This window comes from Pecten maximus, chromosome 4 (genome assembly GCF_902652985.1).
Source record: "Pecten maximus chromosome 4, xPecMax1.1, whole genome shotgun sequence".
In the NCBI taxonomy this organism is placed as follows: domain Eukaryota; kingdom Metazoa; phylum Mollusca; class Bivalvia; order Pectinida; family Pectinidae; genus Pecten; species Pecten maximus.
The window spans coordinates 27,959,711-27,979,923 of NC_047018.1; the positions used below are offsets into that span (position 1 = coordinate 27,959,711).

Consider the following 20,213-nt stretch of genomic DNA (forward strand, 5'->3'; position numbering starts at 1 on the left):
TAGGAGGTATAACTCCTCTGTAACATATATATACCCATAGGAGGTATAACTCCTCTGTAACATATATATACCCATAGGAGGTATTACTCCTCTGTAACATATATCTACCTATAGGAGGTATAACTCCTCTGTAACATATATATACCCATAGGAGGTATAACTCCTCTGTAACATATATCTACCCATAGGAGGTATAACTCCTCTGTAACATATATATACCCATAGGTGGTATAACTCCTCTGTAACATATATATACCCATAGGAGGTATAACTCCTCTGTAACATATATCTACCTATAGGAGGTATAACTCAGTAACATATATACCCATAGGAGGTATAACTCCTCTGTAACATATGTATACCCATAGGAGGTATAACTCAGTAACATATATATACCCATAGGAGGTATAACTCCTCTGTAACATGTATATACCCATAGGAGGTATAACTCCTCTGTAACATATATATACCCATAGGGGGTATAACTCCTCTGTAACATATATATACCTATAGGAGGTATAACTCAGTAACATATATATACCCATAGGAGGTATAACTCCTCTGTAACATATATATACCCATAGGAGGTATAACTCCTCTGTAACATATATATACCCATAGGAGGTATAACTACTCTGTAACATATATATACCCATAGGAGGTATAACTACTCTGTAACATATATATACCCATAGGAGGTATAATTCCTCTGTAACATATATATACCTATAGGAGGTATAACTCAGTAACATATATATACCCATAGGAGGTATAACTCCTCTGTAACATATATATACCCATAGGAGGTATAACTCCTCTGTAACATATATATACCCATAGGAGGTATAACTCAGTAACATATATATATATACCCATAGGTGGTATAACTCCTCTGTAACATATATATACCCATAGGAGGTATAACTCTCTGTAACATATATCTACCTATAGGAGGTATAACTCCTCTGTAACATATATATACCCAGAGGAGGTATAACTCCTCTGTAACATATATATACCCATAGGAGGTATAACTCCCCTGTAACATATATATACCCATAGGAGGTATAACTCCTCTGTAACATATATATATACCTATAGGAGGTATAACTCCTCTGTAACATATATATATATACCCATAGGAGGTATAACTCCTCTGTAACATATATATACCCATAGGAGGTATAACTCCTCTGTAACATATATATACCCATAGGAGGTATAACTCCTCTGTAACATATATATACCCATAGGAGGTATAACTCCTCTGTAACATATATATACCCATAGGAGGTTTAACTCCTCTGTAACATATATATACCCATAGGAGGTATAACTCCTCTGTAACATATATATACCAATAGGAGGTATAACTCCTCTGTAACATATATCTACCCATAGGAGGTATAACTCCTCTGTAACATATATATATACCCATAGGAGGTATAACTCCTCTGTAACATATATCTACCCATAGACGGTATAACTCCTCTGTAACATATATATACCCATAGGAGGTATAACTCCTCTGTAACACATATATATACCTATAGGAGGTATAACTTCTCTGTAACATATATCTACCCATAGGAGGTATAACTCCTCTGTAACATATATATACCCATAGGTGGTATAACTCCTCTGTAACATATATATACCCATAGGAGGTATAACTCCTCTGTAACATATATATACCCATAGGAGGTATAACTCCTCTGTAACATATATCTACCCATAGGAGGTATAACTCCTCTGTAACATGTATATACCCATAGAAGGTATAACTCCTCTGTAACATATATATACCCATAGGAGGTATAACTCCACTGTAACATATATATACCCATAGGTGGTATAACCCTCTGTAACATATATATACCCATAGGAGGTATAACTCCTCTAAAATATATATACCCATAGGAGGTATAACTCCTCTGTAACATATATATACCCATAGGAGGTATAACTCCTCTGTAATATATATATACCCATAGGAGGTATAACTTCTCTGTAACATATATATACCCATAGGAGGTATAACTCCACTGTAACATATATATACCCATAGGTGGTATAACCCTCTGTAACATATATATACCCATAGGAGGTATAACTCCTCTAAAATATATATACCCATAGGAGGTATAACTCCTCTGTAACATATATATACCCATAGGAGGTATAACTCCTCTGTAACATATATATCCATAGGAGGTATAACTCCTCTGTAACATATATATATATACCCATAGGAGGTATAACTCCTCTGTAACATATATATACCCATAGGAGGTATAACTCCTCTGTAACATATATATATATACCCATAGGAGGTTTAACTCCTCTGTAACATATATATACCCATAGGAGGTATAACTCCTCTGTAACATATATCTACCCATAGGAGGTATAACTCCTCTGTAACATATATCTACCCATAGGAGGTATAACTCCTCTGTAACATATATATACCCGTAGGAGGTATAACTCCTCTGTAACATATATATATACCCATAGGAGGTATAACCCCTCTGTAACATATATATACCCATAGGTGGTATAACTCCCCTGTAACATATATATACCCATAGGAGGTATAACTCCTCTGTAACATATATCTACCCATAGGAGGTATAACTCCTCTGTAACATAAATATATACCCATAGGAGGTATAACCCCTCTGTAACATATATATACCCGTAGGAGGTATAACTCCTCTGTTACATATATCTACCCACAGACAGTATAATTTCTGGTAGCTATATATACCCGTGGATATACCCATAGAAGGTATAAGAATTTAACAATTACCAGTCTATTACTTAATATCAAAAAGCCAATCAATAAAGTACTGCCAGGTCAAACCAAACGAGTATTGATTTGTCACATTGATTTCCCCTCTGTTATATATAGGGAGTCACCTGTAAAATACCTGGTCACAGAGTCGTTAGACAGTGTATTGTTAACCCACACCTTACCTGTACAATACTCAACTATTAACATATCAATCAGATCCTATCTCACAAAGATTGGCCCATTATATGCTGCTAAATCAGATTGATTCCCACCAGATACTACAGTCCCCTTTCCTGATCAATAACACTCTGTCTGATGCACCTGCATATTCCAGTATGTTACCCTTTCTATAGATTTTAATCAATTCAGCTTGTGTGCATGTATATTATATGTATATTATAATTATCTATGGATTTTCAAATACTCTAGCTTGCATGTTACAATTTTATATATTGAAATCTATTCAGCTTGTGTGTACATACATTATACATATATTATAATTATCTATGGATTTTCGAATTCTCTAGCTTATATGTTACAATTTTATAGATTTTAATCTATTCAGCTTGTGGGTATGCCTATGGATTTTTTTAGTTCTAAATTTTACTGATAAAAGAAAATCATCGATCAGGCTACAGCTGCAGGTTTGGAACAATGTGATGAAATTCTGGCCAAATTTCATTATCACCCATGTCAGGTTCTAGTTGCCACGGATGTGGTCTACACTTTCATATTAACACATGTATTGACAGTATGGCTCGAGTGTCATTGAAATGTCACTACGTTGGATCAAAGCGTTATAATTATAGACCCGCAGATGTAACATCAAACAGTGTGAAATAGTGATCAAACTTTCTAAATCAGCATGTGACCTATACGATAATGATCCTGTACTCAAATTTATGATACCTGTACTCAGAATTATTACACCATACAGAGAATGCCTCCCAAAGGGGCCCTTACAAGGACATTGAAAGCAAAACTAAAATAAAGAAACATTTTACATTCAACTTGAATAAAAAAAGATCTCCATTTTTTTCTAATTAATGTGATGGAAGAATTGTGAAAATTCTTATAGCTTAGTATGGAGTTGACGGAACATGACAGCCTATTAGAAAAAGATGACTTGTTCCACAGGACCATTTGTATTTGAAGGTCACAGACTGACGGTTTGTTCTACAGGAGGTTATTTGTATTTGAAGGTCACAGACTGACGATTTGTTCTACAGGAGGTTATATATATGTATTTGAAGGTCACAGACTGACGATTTGTTCTACAGGATGTCATTTGTATTTGAAGGTCACAGACTGACGATTTGTTCTACAGGATGTCATTTGTATTTGAAGGTCACAGACTGACGGTTTGTTCTACAGGATGCCATTTGTATTTGAAGGTCACAGACTGACGGTTTGTTCTACAGGAGGTTATTTGTATTTGAAGGTCACAGACTGACGATTTGTTCTACAGGATGGCATTTGTATTTGAAGGTCACAGACTGACGGTTTGTTCTACAGGATGCCATTTGTATTTGAAGGTCACAGACTGACGATTTGTTCTACAGGAGGTTATTTGTATTTGAAGGTCACAGATTGACGGTTTGTTCTACAGGATGCCATTTGTATTTGAAGGTCACAGACTGACGATTTGTTCTACATGATGCCATTTGTATTTGAAGGTCACAGATTGACGGTTTGTTCTACAGGATGCGATTTGTATTTGAAGGTCACAGACTGACGATTTGTTCTACAGGATGCGATTTGTATTTGAAGGTCACAGTTTGACGGTTTGTTCTACAGGATGCCATTTGTATTTAAAGGTCACAGACTGACGATTTGTTCTACAGGAGGTTATTTTTATTTGAAGGTCACAGACTGACGATTTGTTCCTCAGGATGTTATTTTTGTTTGGAGGTCACAGACTGATAAATATTTCTACAGAATGCTTTTTGTATTTGGAGATTACAGACTGACAATTTGTTCCACAAAATGCTATTTGTATTTGAAGGTCACAGACTTTCTGCAATTAAAGCCTAAAGTTACAGCTATAATAATCTGTTAATAAGCTGATATGCTCAATGTTGACAATGATCCTTAAAACAATGCAAACATTACATAAAACATATCATAGCATTGACAATATACACTTACATACAGTAGGATACTAGCAGCATGCCCCATCACGTACAACTGTACGTGATTCACGCATCAAAATTAGTATGCACGTACAAAGTTTTGATAACAGGGGTACAATGCACGCACGTAATATCGGGTATAAAAACTAAAATTATAAACAGTCGACAGAAGAAAGTACGATAAGATACAGTACAACACATTATGAATTGTTTTTGATCATTCTCGCAATGTTTTATCAGCCACAATTGCTTCCGGTTCCGGCGAATACTGCATTTCGATTGGCTGATATATATATGGCGACCCACATACCTCGGTTATTTCCTAACCTGAATAATGTTACGTACGCTGCATCTCATCTAGGTCGCAATCTTTCGCAATCATATGTTACGATCGTACAGCATGACATAATTCCCGTTTACGCTAAAGTTAACATGGCTACATCAAAACATCGATCTTTAAACAATTTTTATTTTTGCCTGTACCCGTTGATTTCAGCTTGTACCCCTGAAATTTTCTGTAGAGGGGTACACTTTACCCCTGATAAGAAAAATTAATGGGGCATGCTGATACTTGCCAATATTTTGCAGTTTCCATTAAAATTTCATGCCTCAGAAATGTACATTTTTACATTAAGATACTGCATGTGTTAAATTGGACTTGGGAGTTCTCATATGAATTCAAGAGTATTCCTTTAAACAAGAGGCCCAGAGGGCCTTCATTGCTCATATGGCCAGTTAGGAATTATGGCAACTCTTTTCAATTTTCATGGTGACCATAACAAATCATGTTAGTGATTTTATGGGAATGGTAACAATATTTCTAACAGAAGTGATTCGCTTCTCTGATGCTTTGGTGAAACATAACGTAGGGTTTTCGATAGATGTATTGTCCAATTAAAGTCAGTTAATGGTACTGTTGAAATATCATAGATTATACCTCTGTTGGTGTTTTTCTTAAATCAAACATAACCAGTGTGAAACCCATTACATTATCAATGTGAAGCATTAGTGAAGCATGTTGTTGATCCTGAGAAGTACACATATTGTACGTGGTCAATACTTCATATTTCACAATGGTGACCTTGAAAATAGGCCAAAATTACTTGCATTCAGAACCTTTATAGGTCAATACCTGAAAAGATGATTCCTGAAGTAAAAAATATTTGATCCATTTGACCTGGAAAATAGGTCAAGGTACCGTATTTGACCTAATAAGGGTGCAGGGTGCGGGTAATTGACAGTGGAGGCGCCCTTATTAAGATTAGTTATTCCGAAGTTTTATGAAACAGACTATACCTTATAGCAGAATACCCAAGGCTGTGGAAATGGTAAAATATTCAGTCATAAAAATATTCCAGATGAAGATATCTATTCATTGTCATATATTAAGCTTAAACATCACTTAAATATTCCTGTAAACTTGTAAACTATGCCAGCTGATCTTTAGACCAGAGAACGTGTGTTCAACCATTTATGTTCAAATGGAACTCTTTTGTGTTCTATTTATAGACACAGGTGATTTCCCAGATCATATCAGATATCGTTTTCTTTGACCTAATAATTGATTTACAATGTCTTTTACTAGATTTCTGTTCTGAACAAAAGTTATTTATCAACAAGAATGAAGTCTTTTACTTTATCTTCAAATAAAGATGGTAGGTTATTATTTGTATGTGTGTTTAGTTTCGGGTGCTCTTTGCACTGACATGTCATCTGTAGGAATAGAGAAAATGTGGCGAAAAGTTGTGTTCCAGTTACTTAATTTGCTGAAGAAAATTGAACACATTAAGTAGCAAAACATTTCTCATGAATTTTTACTTTTGCACACACTTTTGACACTCAGTCAAAGATTTATTCTCTTGAAAAAAGGTAGGGGCGCCCTTATTAGGTCAAATACGGTAATTTATATCAGGAAACTTTAATGTACTCTTCCACATGTACTTCCTGGCCAAATATCAGTTCTTACTTGCTTAAAAGTTTTCTAGAAGAAGTTAAAAGTTGACGGATGGACGGACGCCCATTCATGTACCATACTATAAGCTCACTGGCACTTTGTACAATGTGAGCTAACAATGAGTGTTGCCAAGTATCATGTAGTTACAACTGCCATCAAACAACATATAAGACTTACCTCCCCCTTTGCCAGAGCTGCTGCTTCCATTGCACATTGAATACAGTCATGTACCCCCGGGATGCCTGTCACCCCGCCCACTGCTGTCACCACAGTAGGAGTGGTATTACTGGTAGGCTGGGGCAGGGGCTGCTGCGTCCGAGACATTTTGGGCCTGTGAGGGAGCTTGTGATGGGGTCTGTGATAGGGTTTGTGAAGGGGTCTGTGAGGGTGCCGGTGTGGCCGTCTCTGGTACAGGCATAGCTCCTGTGTCCAGTGTCACATCAATATGGACTGGTCTTCGTGTCCTGGGCTGACCATCCCCTTCTCTTCCATCTTCTGTCTGATCCATAGCCACAGGCTCTCCATCCTTCTAAAAAACAAACAAGGTAGACTTCATTACTCAGCCGGTGTCACTTGTTATAATATTCAGTCCTTCTCATTTCATTACAATAAATATCACCTTTGATATCAAATGCTTTCATTGTTTAATGATTTACTTGATATATCTGGGAAGTTTGTTATAAATTCTGTGAATTCTAAATAAAATGCTAGTACAATAAGTACATAATGGACCAAGTATTAAAAATGATTCACTAGATTGAGTTTTGTTTTTTCACTCTTTACAGCACACTATAAAAGGAACACCTACCATCAGCAGTATAAACAACACAGAACAATCATCCTCTATTCAGGTGACATTCACACAGCGTACCTGTTGATTGATATCAGCTCCTCCATGTCTGGTAACATCCTGGTCTCGCGTAGACAGGACTCGCCTGGTGAGGTCTAGTTTTAGATCCAGTTTCTCCTTGAGTAGTGAGGATACAGGACGAGGAGTCTCCTGGACTTCCTGTTTTAATGATCAAAGGACAAACACATAAGTCTCATGGACAAATGATCTCAGGACAAGCACTTAGGTCTAGTGGACAAATGATCCCAGGACAAACACGTAAGTCTCATGGACAAATGATCCCAGGACAAACACTTAAGTCTCATTGACAAATGAGTTCAGGACAAACACTTAAGTCTTTTGGACAAATGATCCCAGGACAAATACTAAGGTCTAGTGGACAAATGATCCCAGGATAAACACAAGGATCAAGTGGACAAATGATCCCAGGACAAACATTTAGGTCTGGTGGACAAATGATCCCATGATAAACACTTAGGTCTAGTGGACAAATGATCCCAGGACAAACATTTAGGTCTAGTGGACAAATGATCCCAGGACAAACACAAGGATCAAGTGGACAAATGATCCCAGGACAAACATTTAGGTCTGGTGGACAAATGATCCCAGTATCACAAGGGTTTAGACGACAAATGATCCCAGGACAAACACTTAGGTCTAGTGGACAAATGATCCCAGGACAAACATTTAGGTCTAGTGGACAAATGATCCCAGGACAAACACAAGGATCAAGTGGACAAATGATCCCAGGACAAACATTTAGGTCTGGTGGACAAATGATCCCAGTATCACAAGGGTTTAGAGGACAAATGATCGCAGGACAAACACTTAGGTCTAGTGGACAAATGATTCCAGGACAAACACTTAGGTCTGGTGGACAAATGATCCCTGGACAAACACTTAGGTCTAGTGGACAAATGATCCCAGGACAAACACAAGGATCAAGTGGACACATGATCCCTGGACAAGCACTTAGGTCGAGTGGACAAATGAACACAGGACAAACATTTAGGTCTAGTGGACAAATGATCCCTGGACAAAGACTTAGGTCTAGTGGACAAATGATCCCAGGACAAAGACTTAGGTCTAGTGGACAAATGGTCCCAGGACAAACACTTAAGTCTGGTAGACAATTGATCTCAGGACAAACACTTAGGTCCAGTGGACAAATGATCCTATGACAAACATTTTGGTCTGGTAGACAATTGATCCTTGGACAAACATCATGATATTGAGGACAAATGATGAAGTGACTTACACATAGTTCTCATAAACATACATGTTAACTCCTTAAAATTTGTCTTCACAATAAAAGGAAAATATCATTTACCTCTAATGTAATTTTCATTCGATAACTTATACTTAAAACAAACATATAAGAATGAGAATATTTGCTTTTGAGATAAAAAATATTGATTGTAAATGTATGTATTCAAGCATTAAATCAAAATATAAAGATTGCTAGAGTTATCTCCCTTCGTTGTAGCAAAATTGGCATAACAAAAATATATCTTGCTATATACTTTTGTTAAGTGCAAAAGCAAACTATCAGCATGTGTAGCTAATATCATATGATTCTGATATTTCTCATTACTTACAACTGAGAGTGTAAGTTAAAAGCTTCTAATTGAGATTTTATATAAAATGTAAAAAAGTTTCGTCATTCAGAAATCATTCTGAGATATCCCTCTATGATGAGAGTATGTCATCATTTTTAAGGAAGTGCAGACATTTTAATTTGTTCTCTGCTTGGATACAACCGTATATAAAAGCCTATGAAATTGCCAAACTAGTTAAAATGTCTGCATCTCCTTAGATACAATGACGATATACTGTCATTATAGGGGAATATCTCTCTTCATGAACAAGTGCAATCAATGATTGCGAAAGCTCACCGGCGGCAGCATGTATAAGCATGTCATTTTGAAATTGTACGTCACATAATATCGCTCCTAGACCTCTAATGGATGAATAAACCAAATAAGAAGTGTGTGGACTTACAAGCTTTCTAAAACTAACCCCCAAAATCTTTAAAGTGAGTTTTTGTGTCAAAAAAAGTAAGTCCACTAAATAGTACAAGAGGCCCATGGGCCTTAACAGTCACCTGAGATTTGAAATATTTCAGTTAATTTAATTAACCCTTTTTGGCCCCGCCCATCAGCCCCCAGGGGTCAGTCAGGGCCAACATATGCATATTATCAAACTTTCATCCCATGCTGAAAATGTTAACCAAGTTAGAATGAATTCCAATAGAAATCAAACAAATCAGTCAAAAATGTAAATTCCCTATATAAACTATAGTAAAATTTAACCCCTCCCCAGGGGCAAACTTATGACCCCAGGGTCATTAAATTAATAAATTTTAGTAAAGCACCTTAAGACCCTTCCAACTATGAAGAGTATTTGATTCTACCTTATTTCGGTCTTGAGAAGAAGATTTTTGAAATTTCAGCCAATTTAACCATTTTTAGCCCCGCCCATCAGCCCCTCGGGGTCAGTCAGGGCCAACATGTGTATACCCTCAAACTGCCATCCCAAGCTGATAATGTTAACCAAATTAGAATGAATTCCAATAGAAATCAAACAAATTATAGTTAAAAATGTGATTTCCCTATATAAACTATAGCAAAGTTTACCCCTTCCCCAGGGGCAAACTTGAGACCCCAGGGTCATGAAATTTACAATTTTAGTAAAGCATCTTAAGACCCTTCCAACTATAAAGAGTATTTGTTTCCAACTTATTTCAGTCTTGAGAAGATTTTTGAAATTTCAGTCAATTTGGCCCTTTTTAGCCCCGCCCATCAGCCCCTGGGGGTCAGTCAGGGCCAACATGTGCATGCCATCAAACTGTCATCCCATGCTGACAATGTTTACCAAATTAGACTGAATTCCAATAGAAATAAAACAAATAAAAGTCAAAAATGTGATTTCCCAATATAACCTATAGTAAAGTTTACCCCCTCCCCAGGGGCAAACTTGAGACCCGGGGGTCATGAAATTCACAATTTTGGTAAAGCACCTTCAGACCCTGTCATCTATGAAGTGTATTTGATTCCATCATATCTGAGAGTAGAGAAGAAGATTTTTGAAATTTCAGTCAATTTGACCCTTTTTAGCCCCGCCCATCAGCCCCTGGGGGTCAGTCAGGGCCAACATGTGCATGTCATCAAACTGTCATCCCATGCTGACAATGTTTACCAAATTAGAATGAATTCCAATAGAAATAAAACAAATAAAAGTCAAAAATGTGATTTCCCTATATAAACTATAGTAAAGTTTACCCCCTCCCCAGGGGCAAACATGAGACCCCTTGGTCATGAAATTTACAATTTTGGTAAAGCACCTTCAGACTCTTCCATCTATGAAGAGTGTTTGATTCCACCATATCTGAGAGTAGAGAAGAAAATTTTTGAAGTTTTAGTCAATTTGACCCTTTTTAGCCCTGCCCCTCAGGCCCCTGGGGGGTGGGGACCATATAATTTACAATTTTGGTTGACCTTTAGCCATAGAGGCTTCCTGCCATATTTCATTGAATTTGGTTTAGGGGTTTTGGAGAAGAAGTCGAAAATGTAAATTGTTTACGGACGCACGACGCACGACGGACGAGGCACGACGGACGACGAACGACGACGGACAAAAGGGGATTAGAATAGGTCACTTGAGACTTTGTCTCAGGTGACCTAAAAATGCCAAAGTGCCAATTTTTTTCTGCATGATTTGCCACAGCATCCCTCCTGGATATCTAATGAATGTATAAACCAAATTAGAAGGGTGATAGGTGTATACTTTCGGACTTACCCCCAAAACTTTAAAGTGAGTTTTGGTGCAAAAAAAGTTAAGTCCACAAAATGGTAAAATGCGAAAAAAATCACATTTTTTTCTGCATGATTTTGCCATAACATCATTCCTAGACCTCTAATAAATGTATAAACCAATCTAGAAAGGCATGAGGTGTATACTTTTGGACTTACAAGCTTTCCAAAAACTTACTCCACAGACGCCGACGCGGACGCCGGGGTGACAGCATTAGCTCTCGGTTACTTGTAACCAGTGAGCTAAAAATGAAACTTTGTGTATATAATTAAAACTTCATTCTAAGCTTTTTAACTGCAGTCTCAACATTTAAAGAAGGAACCATTTTTCTCCCACCTATTTCCTTCAAGTTTCTACCAGTGATTTCTGTGTTTTTAAACAAATACCCTTGGCCTGTGTATCGTACAGATATCATCTTGGCAGTCCACCCCACATCCAGTAACTATTATCCAGCATTAACAGCATTGCAAAAGAGAATGCATTTAGCCACACATGATATCCTCCACATACCCATGGTATATCTATTTAGCCACATATGATGTCCCCCACATACCCATGGTATATCTATTTAGCCACATATGATGTCCTCCACATACCCATGGTATATCTATTTAGCCACACATGATGTCCCCCACATACCCACAGTATATCTATTTAGCCACATATGATGTCCCCACATACCCATGGTATATCTATTTAGCCACATATGATGTCCCCCACATACCCATGGTATATCTATTTAGCCACATATGATGTCCCCCACATACCAACAGTATATCTATTTAGCCACACATGATGTCCCCCACATACCCACAATATATCTATTTAGCCACACATGATGTCCCCCACATACCAACAGTATATCTATTTAGCCACACATGATGTCCCCCACATACCCACAGTATATCTATTTAGCCACACATGATGTCCCCCACATACCCATGGTATATCTATTTAGCCACATATGATGTCCCCCACATACCCATGGTATATCTATTTAGCCACACATGATGTCCCCCACATACCCATGGTATATCTATTTAGCCACATATATATGATGTCCCCACATAACCATGGTATATCTATTTAGCCACACATGATGTCCCCCACATAACCATGGTATATCTATTTAGCCACACATGATGTCCCCCACATACCCACAGTATATTTATTTAGCCACATATGATGTCCCCCACATACCCATGGTATATCTATTTAGCCACACATGATGTCCCCCACATACCCATGGTATATCTATTTAGCCACACATGATGTCCCCCACATACCCACAGTATATCTATTTAGCCACACATGATATCCCCCACACACCCACAGTATATCTATTTAGCCACACATGATGTCCCCCACATACCCACAGTATATCTATTTAGCCACACATGATGTCCCCCACATACCCATGGTATATCTATTTAGCCACACATGATGCCCCCCACATTCCCACAGTATATCTATTTAGCCACACATGATGTCCCCCACATACCCACAGTATATCTATTTAGCCACACATGATGCCCCCCACATTCCCACAGTATATCTATTTAGCTACATATGATGTCCCCCACATTCCCACAGTATATCTATTTAGCCACACATGATGTCCCCGACATACCCACAGTATATCTATTTAGCCACACATGATGTCCCCAACATACCCATGGTATATCTATTTAGCCACACATGATGCCCCCCACATTCCCACAGTTTATCTATTTAGCCACATATGATGTCCCCCACATACTCATGGTATATCTATTTAGCCACATATGATGTCCCCCACATACCCACAGTATATCTATTTAGCCACATATGATGTCCCCAACATAACCATGGTATTTCTATTTAGCCAGACATGATGTCCCCACATACCCATGGTATATCTAATTAGCCACATATGATGTCCCCACATACCCATGGTATATCTATTTAGCCACACATGATGTCCCCCACATACCCATGGTATATCTATTTAGCCACACATGATGTCCCCCACATACCCACAGTATATCTATTTAGCCACATATGATGTCCCCACATACCCATGGTATATCTATTTAGCCACACATGATGTCCCCCACATACCCATGGTATATCTATTTAGCCACACATGATGTCCCCCACATACCCACAGTATATCTATTTAGCCACACATGATATCCCCCACATACCCACAGTATATCTATTTAGCCACATATGATGTCCCCCACATACCCATGGTATATCTATTTAGCCACACATGATGTCCCCCACATACCCACAGTATATCTATTTAGCCACACATGATGTCCCCCACATACCCACAGTATATCTATTTAGCCACATATGATGTCCCAACATACTCATGGTATATCTATTTAGCCACACATGATGTCCCCCACATACCCACAGTATATCTATTTAGCCACATATGATGTCCCCCACATACCCATGGTATATCTATTTAGCCACATATGATGTCCTCGACATACCCATGGTATATCTATTTAGCTACATATGATGTCCCCACATACTCATGGTATATCTATTTAGCCACATATGATGTCCCCACATACTCATGGTATATCTATTTAGCCACACATGATGTCCCCACATACCCATGGTATATCTATTTAGCCACACATGATGTCCCCCACATACCCACAGTATATCTATTTAGCCACACATGATGTCCCCCACATTATATCTATTTAGCCACACATGATGTCCCCCACATACCCACAGTATATCTATTTAGCCACATATGATGTCCCCACATACTCATGGTATATCTATTTAGCCACACATGATGTCCCCCACATACCCACAGTATATCTATTTAGCCACATGTGATATCCCCACATACCCATGGTATATCTATTTAGCCACACATGATGTCCCCACATACCCACAGTATATCTATTTAGCCACACATGATGTCCCCACATACCCATGGTATATCTATTTAGCCGCACATAATGTCCCCCACATACCCACAGTATATCTATTTAGCCACACATGATGTCTCCCACATACCCATGGTATATCTATTTAGCCACACATGATGTCCCCCACATACCCATGGTATATCTATTTAGCCACACATGATGTCCCCCACATACCCATGGTATATCTATTTAGCCACATATGATGTCCCCCACATAACCATGGTATATCTATTTAGCCACATATGATGTCCCCCACATACCCACAGTATATCTATTTAGCCACACATGATGTCCCCCACATACCAACAGTATATCTATTTAGCCACACATGATGTCCCCCACATACCCACAGTATATCTATTTAGCCACACATGATGTCCCCCACATACCCATGGTATATCTATTTAGCCACACATGATGTCCCCCACATACCCATGGTATATCTATTTAGCCACACATAATGTCCCCCACATACCCACAGTATATCTATTTAGCCACATATGATGTCCCCCACATACCCATGGTATATCTATTTAGCCACATATGATGTCCCCCACATAACCATGGTATATCTATTTAGCCACATATGATGTCCCCCACATACCCACAGTATATCTATTTAGCCACATATGATGTCCCCCACATACCCACAGTATATCTATTTAGCCACATATGATGTCCCCCACATACCCACAGTATATCTATTTAGCCACACATGATGTCCCCACATACCCATGGTATATCTATTTAGCCACACATAATGTCCCCCACATACCCATGGTATATCTATTTAGCCACACATGATGTCCCCACATACCCATGGTATATCTATTTAGCCACACATGATGTCCCCACATACCCATGGTATATCTATTTAGCCACACATGATGTCCCCACTTACCCAGTTTATGATATATCTATTGTGGTGGAACAGTCGATCAGGCAGTATACCCATGATCAGCTACAATTCATTTTAAGAAATCAAAGTTCATATACAAGATCACAGCAGTGTAGTGAAAAGGAGCTAGTTTGATTAATTGATTGATTATTGATTGATTGATTATTGATTAATTCATTCATTCTTTTATTCATTTTGCTGGATCCAATTACTCAGACTAATGTGCAACAATCTTGTCTACTGGAGTGTATTCCTATTGTAGGATTGGTTGGTTTTAAGAATGTGAACAGGAGTATTGGCATTTTTGTTTTTTCATTGTTTTCTGAAGATGAGACTGTTTCTTATTTTGTGGTGGGGTTGTCAGGGTGTGTCAGGAGTTGTCAGGGGTTGTCAGGGGTTGTCAGGGTGTGTCAGGGGTTGTCAGGGGTTGTCAGGGTGTGTCAGGGTGTGTCAGGGGTTGTCAGGGTGTGTCAGGGGTTGTCAGGGTGTGTCAGGGGTTGTCAGGGTGTGTCAGGGTGTGTCAGGGGTTGTCAGGGTGTGTCAGGGTGTGTCAGGGTGTGTGTATATCTAGTTTGGGAGTGAGTTGCCTACTTCATGGCAGGGATGTAAAGAATCCAGATGGAAATATCCGAGAACAGGTTTCTGTTGGTGAACAGTAGACCCAGAATAATCCGGACACCGATAGTCCGGAAAACTACAATCTGGACGGAAATGTCCGGGAACAGATTTCTGTAATGTTATTTGTACTCACAAGTCCGGAAATTAGGATTTTAGGAATGGAATGGAATTTTATTATTAAAATTCCTGCAGTAATCCGGATGATTTTGGGTTGGGTGGGGTGGTACCTACCTGTAGTAGGGGTGTGTTGGGTGGTGGTACCTACCTGTAGTAGGGGCCTGTTGGGTGTGGTGGTACCTACCTGTAGTAGGGGCGTGTTGGGTGTGGTGGTACCTACCTGTAGTAGAGGTGTGTTGGGTGTGGTGGTACCTACCTGTAGTAGGGGCGTGTTGGGTGTGGTGGTACCTACCTGTAGTAGGGGTGTGTTGTGTGTGGTGGTACCTACCTGTAGTATGGGTGTGTTGGGTGGTACCTACCTGTAGTAGGGGTGTGTTGGGTGGTACCTACCTGTAGTAGGGGTGTGTTGGGTGTGGTGGTACCTACCTGTAGTAGGGGTGTGTTGGGTGGTACCTACCTGTAGTAGGGGTGTGTTGTGTGTGGTGGTACCTACCTGTAGTAGGGTGTGTGTTGTGTGTGCTGGTACCTACCTGTAGTAGGGGTGTGTTGGGTGTGGTGGTACCTAACTGTAGTAGGGGTGTGTTGGGTGGTACCTACCTGTAGTAGGGGTGTGTTGTGTGTGGTGGTACCTACCTGTAGTAGGGGTGTGTTGGGTGTGGTGGTACCTCCCTGTAGTAGGAGTGTGTTGGGTGTGGTGGTACCTACCTGTAGTAGGGGTGTGTTGGGTGGTACCTACCTGTAGTAGGGGTGTGTTGGGTGTGTTGGTACCTACCTGTAGTAGAGGTGTGTAGGGTGGTACCTACCTGTAGTAGGGGTGTGTTGGGTGTGGTGGTACCTACCTGTAGTAGGGGTGTGTTGGGTGGTACCTACCTGTAGTAGGGGTGTGTTGTGTGTGGTGGTACCTACCTGTAGTAGGGTGTGTTGGGTGTGGTGGTACCTACCTGTAGTAGGGGTGTGTTGGGTGGTACCTACCTGTAGTAGGGGTGTGTTGGGTGGTACCTACCTGTAGTAGGGGTGTGTTGGGTGTGGTGGTACCTACCTGTAGTAGGGGAGTGTTGTGTGTGGTGGTACCTACCTGGAGTAGGGATGTGTTGGGTGTGGTGGTACCTACCTGTAGTAGGGGTGTGTTGGGTGTAGTGGTACCTACCTGTAGTAGGGGTGTGTTGTGTGTGGTGGTACCTACCTGTAGTAGGTGTGTGTTTGGGTGGTACCTACCTGTAGTAGGGTGTGTTGGGTGGTACCTACCTGTAGTAGGGGTGTGTTGGGGTGGTACCTACCTGTAGTAGGGGTGTGTTGTGTGTGGTGGTACCTACCTGTAGTAGGTGTGTGTTTGTGTGTGGTGGTACCTACCTGTAGTAGGGGTGTGTTGGGTGTGGTGGTACCTACCTGTAGTAGGGGTGTGTTGTGTGTGGTGGTACCTACCTGTAGTAGGGGTGTGTTGTGTGTGGTGGTACCTACCTGTAGTAGGGGTGTGTTGTGTGTGGTGGTACCTACCTGTAGTAGGGGTGTGTTGGGTGTGGTGGTACCTACCTGTAGTAGGGGTGGTGGTTGTGTGTGGTGGGTACCTACGTGTAGTAGGGGTGTGGTTGTGTGGTGTGGTACCTACCTGTAGTAGGAGTGTGTTGTGTGTGGTGGTACCTACCTGTAGTAGGGGCGTGTTGTGTGTGGTGGTACCTACCTGTAGTAGGGGGGGTGTGTGTGGTGGTACCTACCTGTAGTAGGGGTGTGTTGGTGTGGTGGTACCTACCTGTAGTAGGGTGTGTTGGGTGTGGTGGTACCTACCTGTAGTAGGGGTGTGTTGTGTGTGGTGGTACCTACCTGTAGTAGGGGTGTGTTGGGTGTGTTGGTACCTACCTGTAGTAGGGGTGTGTTGTGTGTGGTGGTACCTACCTGTAGTAGGGGTGTGTTGTGTGTGGTGGTACCTACCTGTAGTAGGGGTGTGTTGTGTGGTGGTACCTACCTGTAGTAGGGGTGTGTTGTGTGTGTTGGTACCTACCTGTAGTAGGGGTGTGTTGGGTGTGGTGGTACCTACCTGTAGTAGGGGTGTGTTGTGTGTGGTGGTACCTACCTGTAGTAGGGGTGTGTTGGGTGTGTTGGTACCTACCTGTAGTAGGGGTGTGTTGTGTGTGTTGGTACCTACCTGTAGTAGGGGTGTGTTGTGTGTGGTGGTACCTACCTGTAGTAGGGGTGTGTTGTGGTGGTACCTACCTGTAGTAGGGGTGTGTTGTGTGTGGTGGTACCTACCTGTAGTAGGGGTGTGCTGGGTGTGGTGGTACCTACCTGTAGTAGGGATGTGTTGTGTGTGGTGGTACCTACCTGTAGTAGGGGTGTGTTGTGTGTGGTGGTACCTACCTGTAGTAGGGGTGTGTTGTGTGTGGTGGTACCTACCTGTAGTAGGGGTGTGTTGTGTGTGGTAGTACCTACCTGTAGTAGGGGTGTTGTGTGTGGTGGTACCTACCTGTAGTAGGGGTGTGTTGTGTGTGGTGGTACCTACCTGTAGTAGGGGTGTGTTGTGTGTGGTGGTACCTACCTGTAGTAGGGGTGTGTTGGGTGGTACCTACCTGTAGTAGGGGGTGTTGTGTTTTGGGGGTACTACATGTAGTAGGGTGTGTGTTGTTGTGTGGTGGTACCTACCTGTAGTAGGGGTGTGTTGTGTGTGGTGGTACCTACCTGTAGTAGGGGTGTGTTGGGTGTGGTGGTACCTACATGTAGTAGGGGTGTGTTGGGTGGTGGTACCTACCTGTAGTAGGGGTGTGTTGTGTGTGGTGGTACCTACCTGTAGTAGGGGTGTGTTGGGTGGTACCTACCTGTAGTAGGGGTGTGTTGGGGTGGTGTTGTACCTAACTGTAGTGAGGGTTGTGTTGGGTTTGGGTGGTACTACCCGTATGGGTGTTGGGGGTTCTGTGTTGTGGTGTGTGGTTCCGAGTGGGGTGGTTTGGGTGGTACCTACCTCGTAGTAGGGGTGTGGTTTGGTTGGTTTGGGACTACCTGTAGTAGGGGTGTGTTGGGTGGTACCTACCTGTAGTAGGGTGTGTTGTTGGGTGTGGTGGTACCTACCTGTAGTAGGGGTGTGTTGTGTGTGGTGGTACCTACCTGTAGTAGGGGTGTGTTGGGTGGTACCTACCTCTAGTAGGGTTGGGTTGGATATGGAAGGCGCCTACTTTGTGGTATGTGTTTACCTACCTTTGGTCTAAGTGCCTTCTCGGGCGTAGTAGGGGGATGACGGGGTGAGTATATGAGAGGGGGTTCCTGACCAGGTCCCGGGGTAGGGGTATTCCAATTGGGTGAATTTGGTCGAACTGTGTGGTCATCCATGTTGGCCTTCCGTTCAAGGTCCTTCTGTAGATCCTCCACATTATGCATGGTCAGCCTGTCCAAGCAACATCACATATTATTTCTCTAAAATTACTTAACATCATAAAGACATTTCAATTCTCAGACTCTACATAATGTACTACAATCCAATACCACAATTATACACTCCACATAAACCTGTAATTTTTAAGTAACAATTTCTGCATATCATTTAATTTTTGAGACTGATGTAAACACATTATTCAACATGATAGTCAAGATTTCTACAAAGGCATCAGTATATATCTTAAAATCTCATAGTCACAAGATTTAATCAATGTATCTATAACTTTACATCCAAATAGAGTATATTTTATACTACAGTTATATGAAAATAGATTTATATGGAATAGAAACACAATTACAGTGAACAATGAAAACAAATGAACATGATGATGAATGAAGATTTAAACAATATCAGTATAAAAAGAAAAAAATATATACGCGGTACAAGCAAAAACATATTTCAAAGTGAAATTACTTTTAATTTCAAATGGTTAGGCTTATATGGCATGCATCACTATCTAAACTTCAAAAGCTCAATAAAAAGATTAAAATAAAAATGTTATCTTCCTTAAAACAAAATCTATAAATAATACAGTACATATACGGAGTATAGGTAACAACAGTACTTACTATGTATATATAATAGAATATAACATAGCATACGAGCAGGAGGGAGTACGTCTTAGGTGATAACTACGGAAAACAATTCATGCAATTATGAAATTACAAGTT

General features: G+C 40.4%; 1 protein-coding gene across 1 annotated transcript in view; it reads right to left on the reverse strand.

The window, feature by feature from the left end:
- Window positions 1-20,213, reverse strand: part of LOC117325708 — an 84,419-nt gene that overhangs the window by 30,647 nt on the left and 33,559 nt on the right. Inside the window, 4 exon segments of the mRNA XM_033882130.1 lie at window positions 7,061-7,208; window positions 7,210-7,412; window positions 7,755-7,892; window positions 19,305-19,491. Coding sequence (XP_033738021.1) covers window positions 7,061-7,208; window positions 7,210-7,412; window positions 7,755-7,892; window positions 19,305-19,491 — 676 coding nt within the window.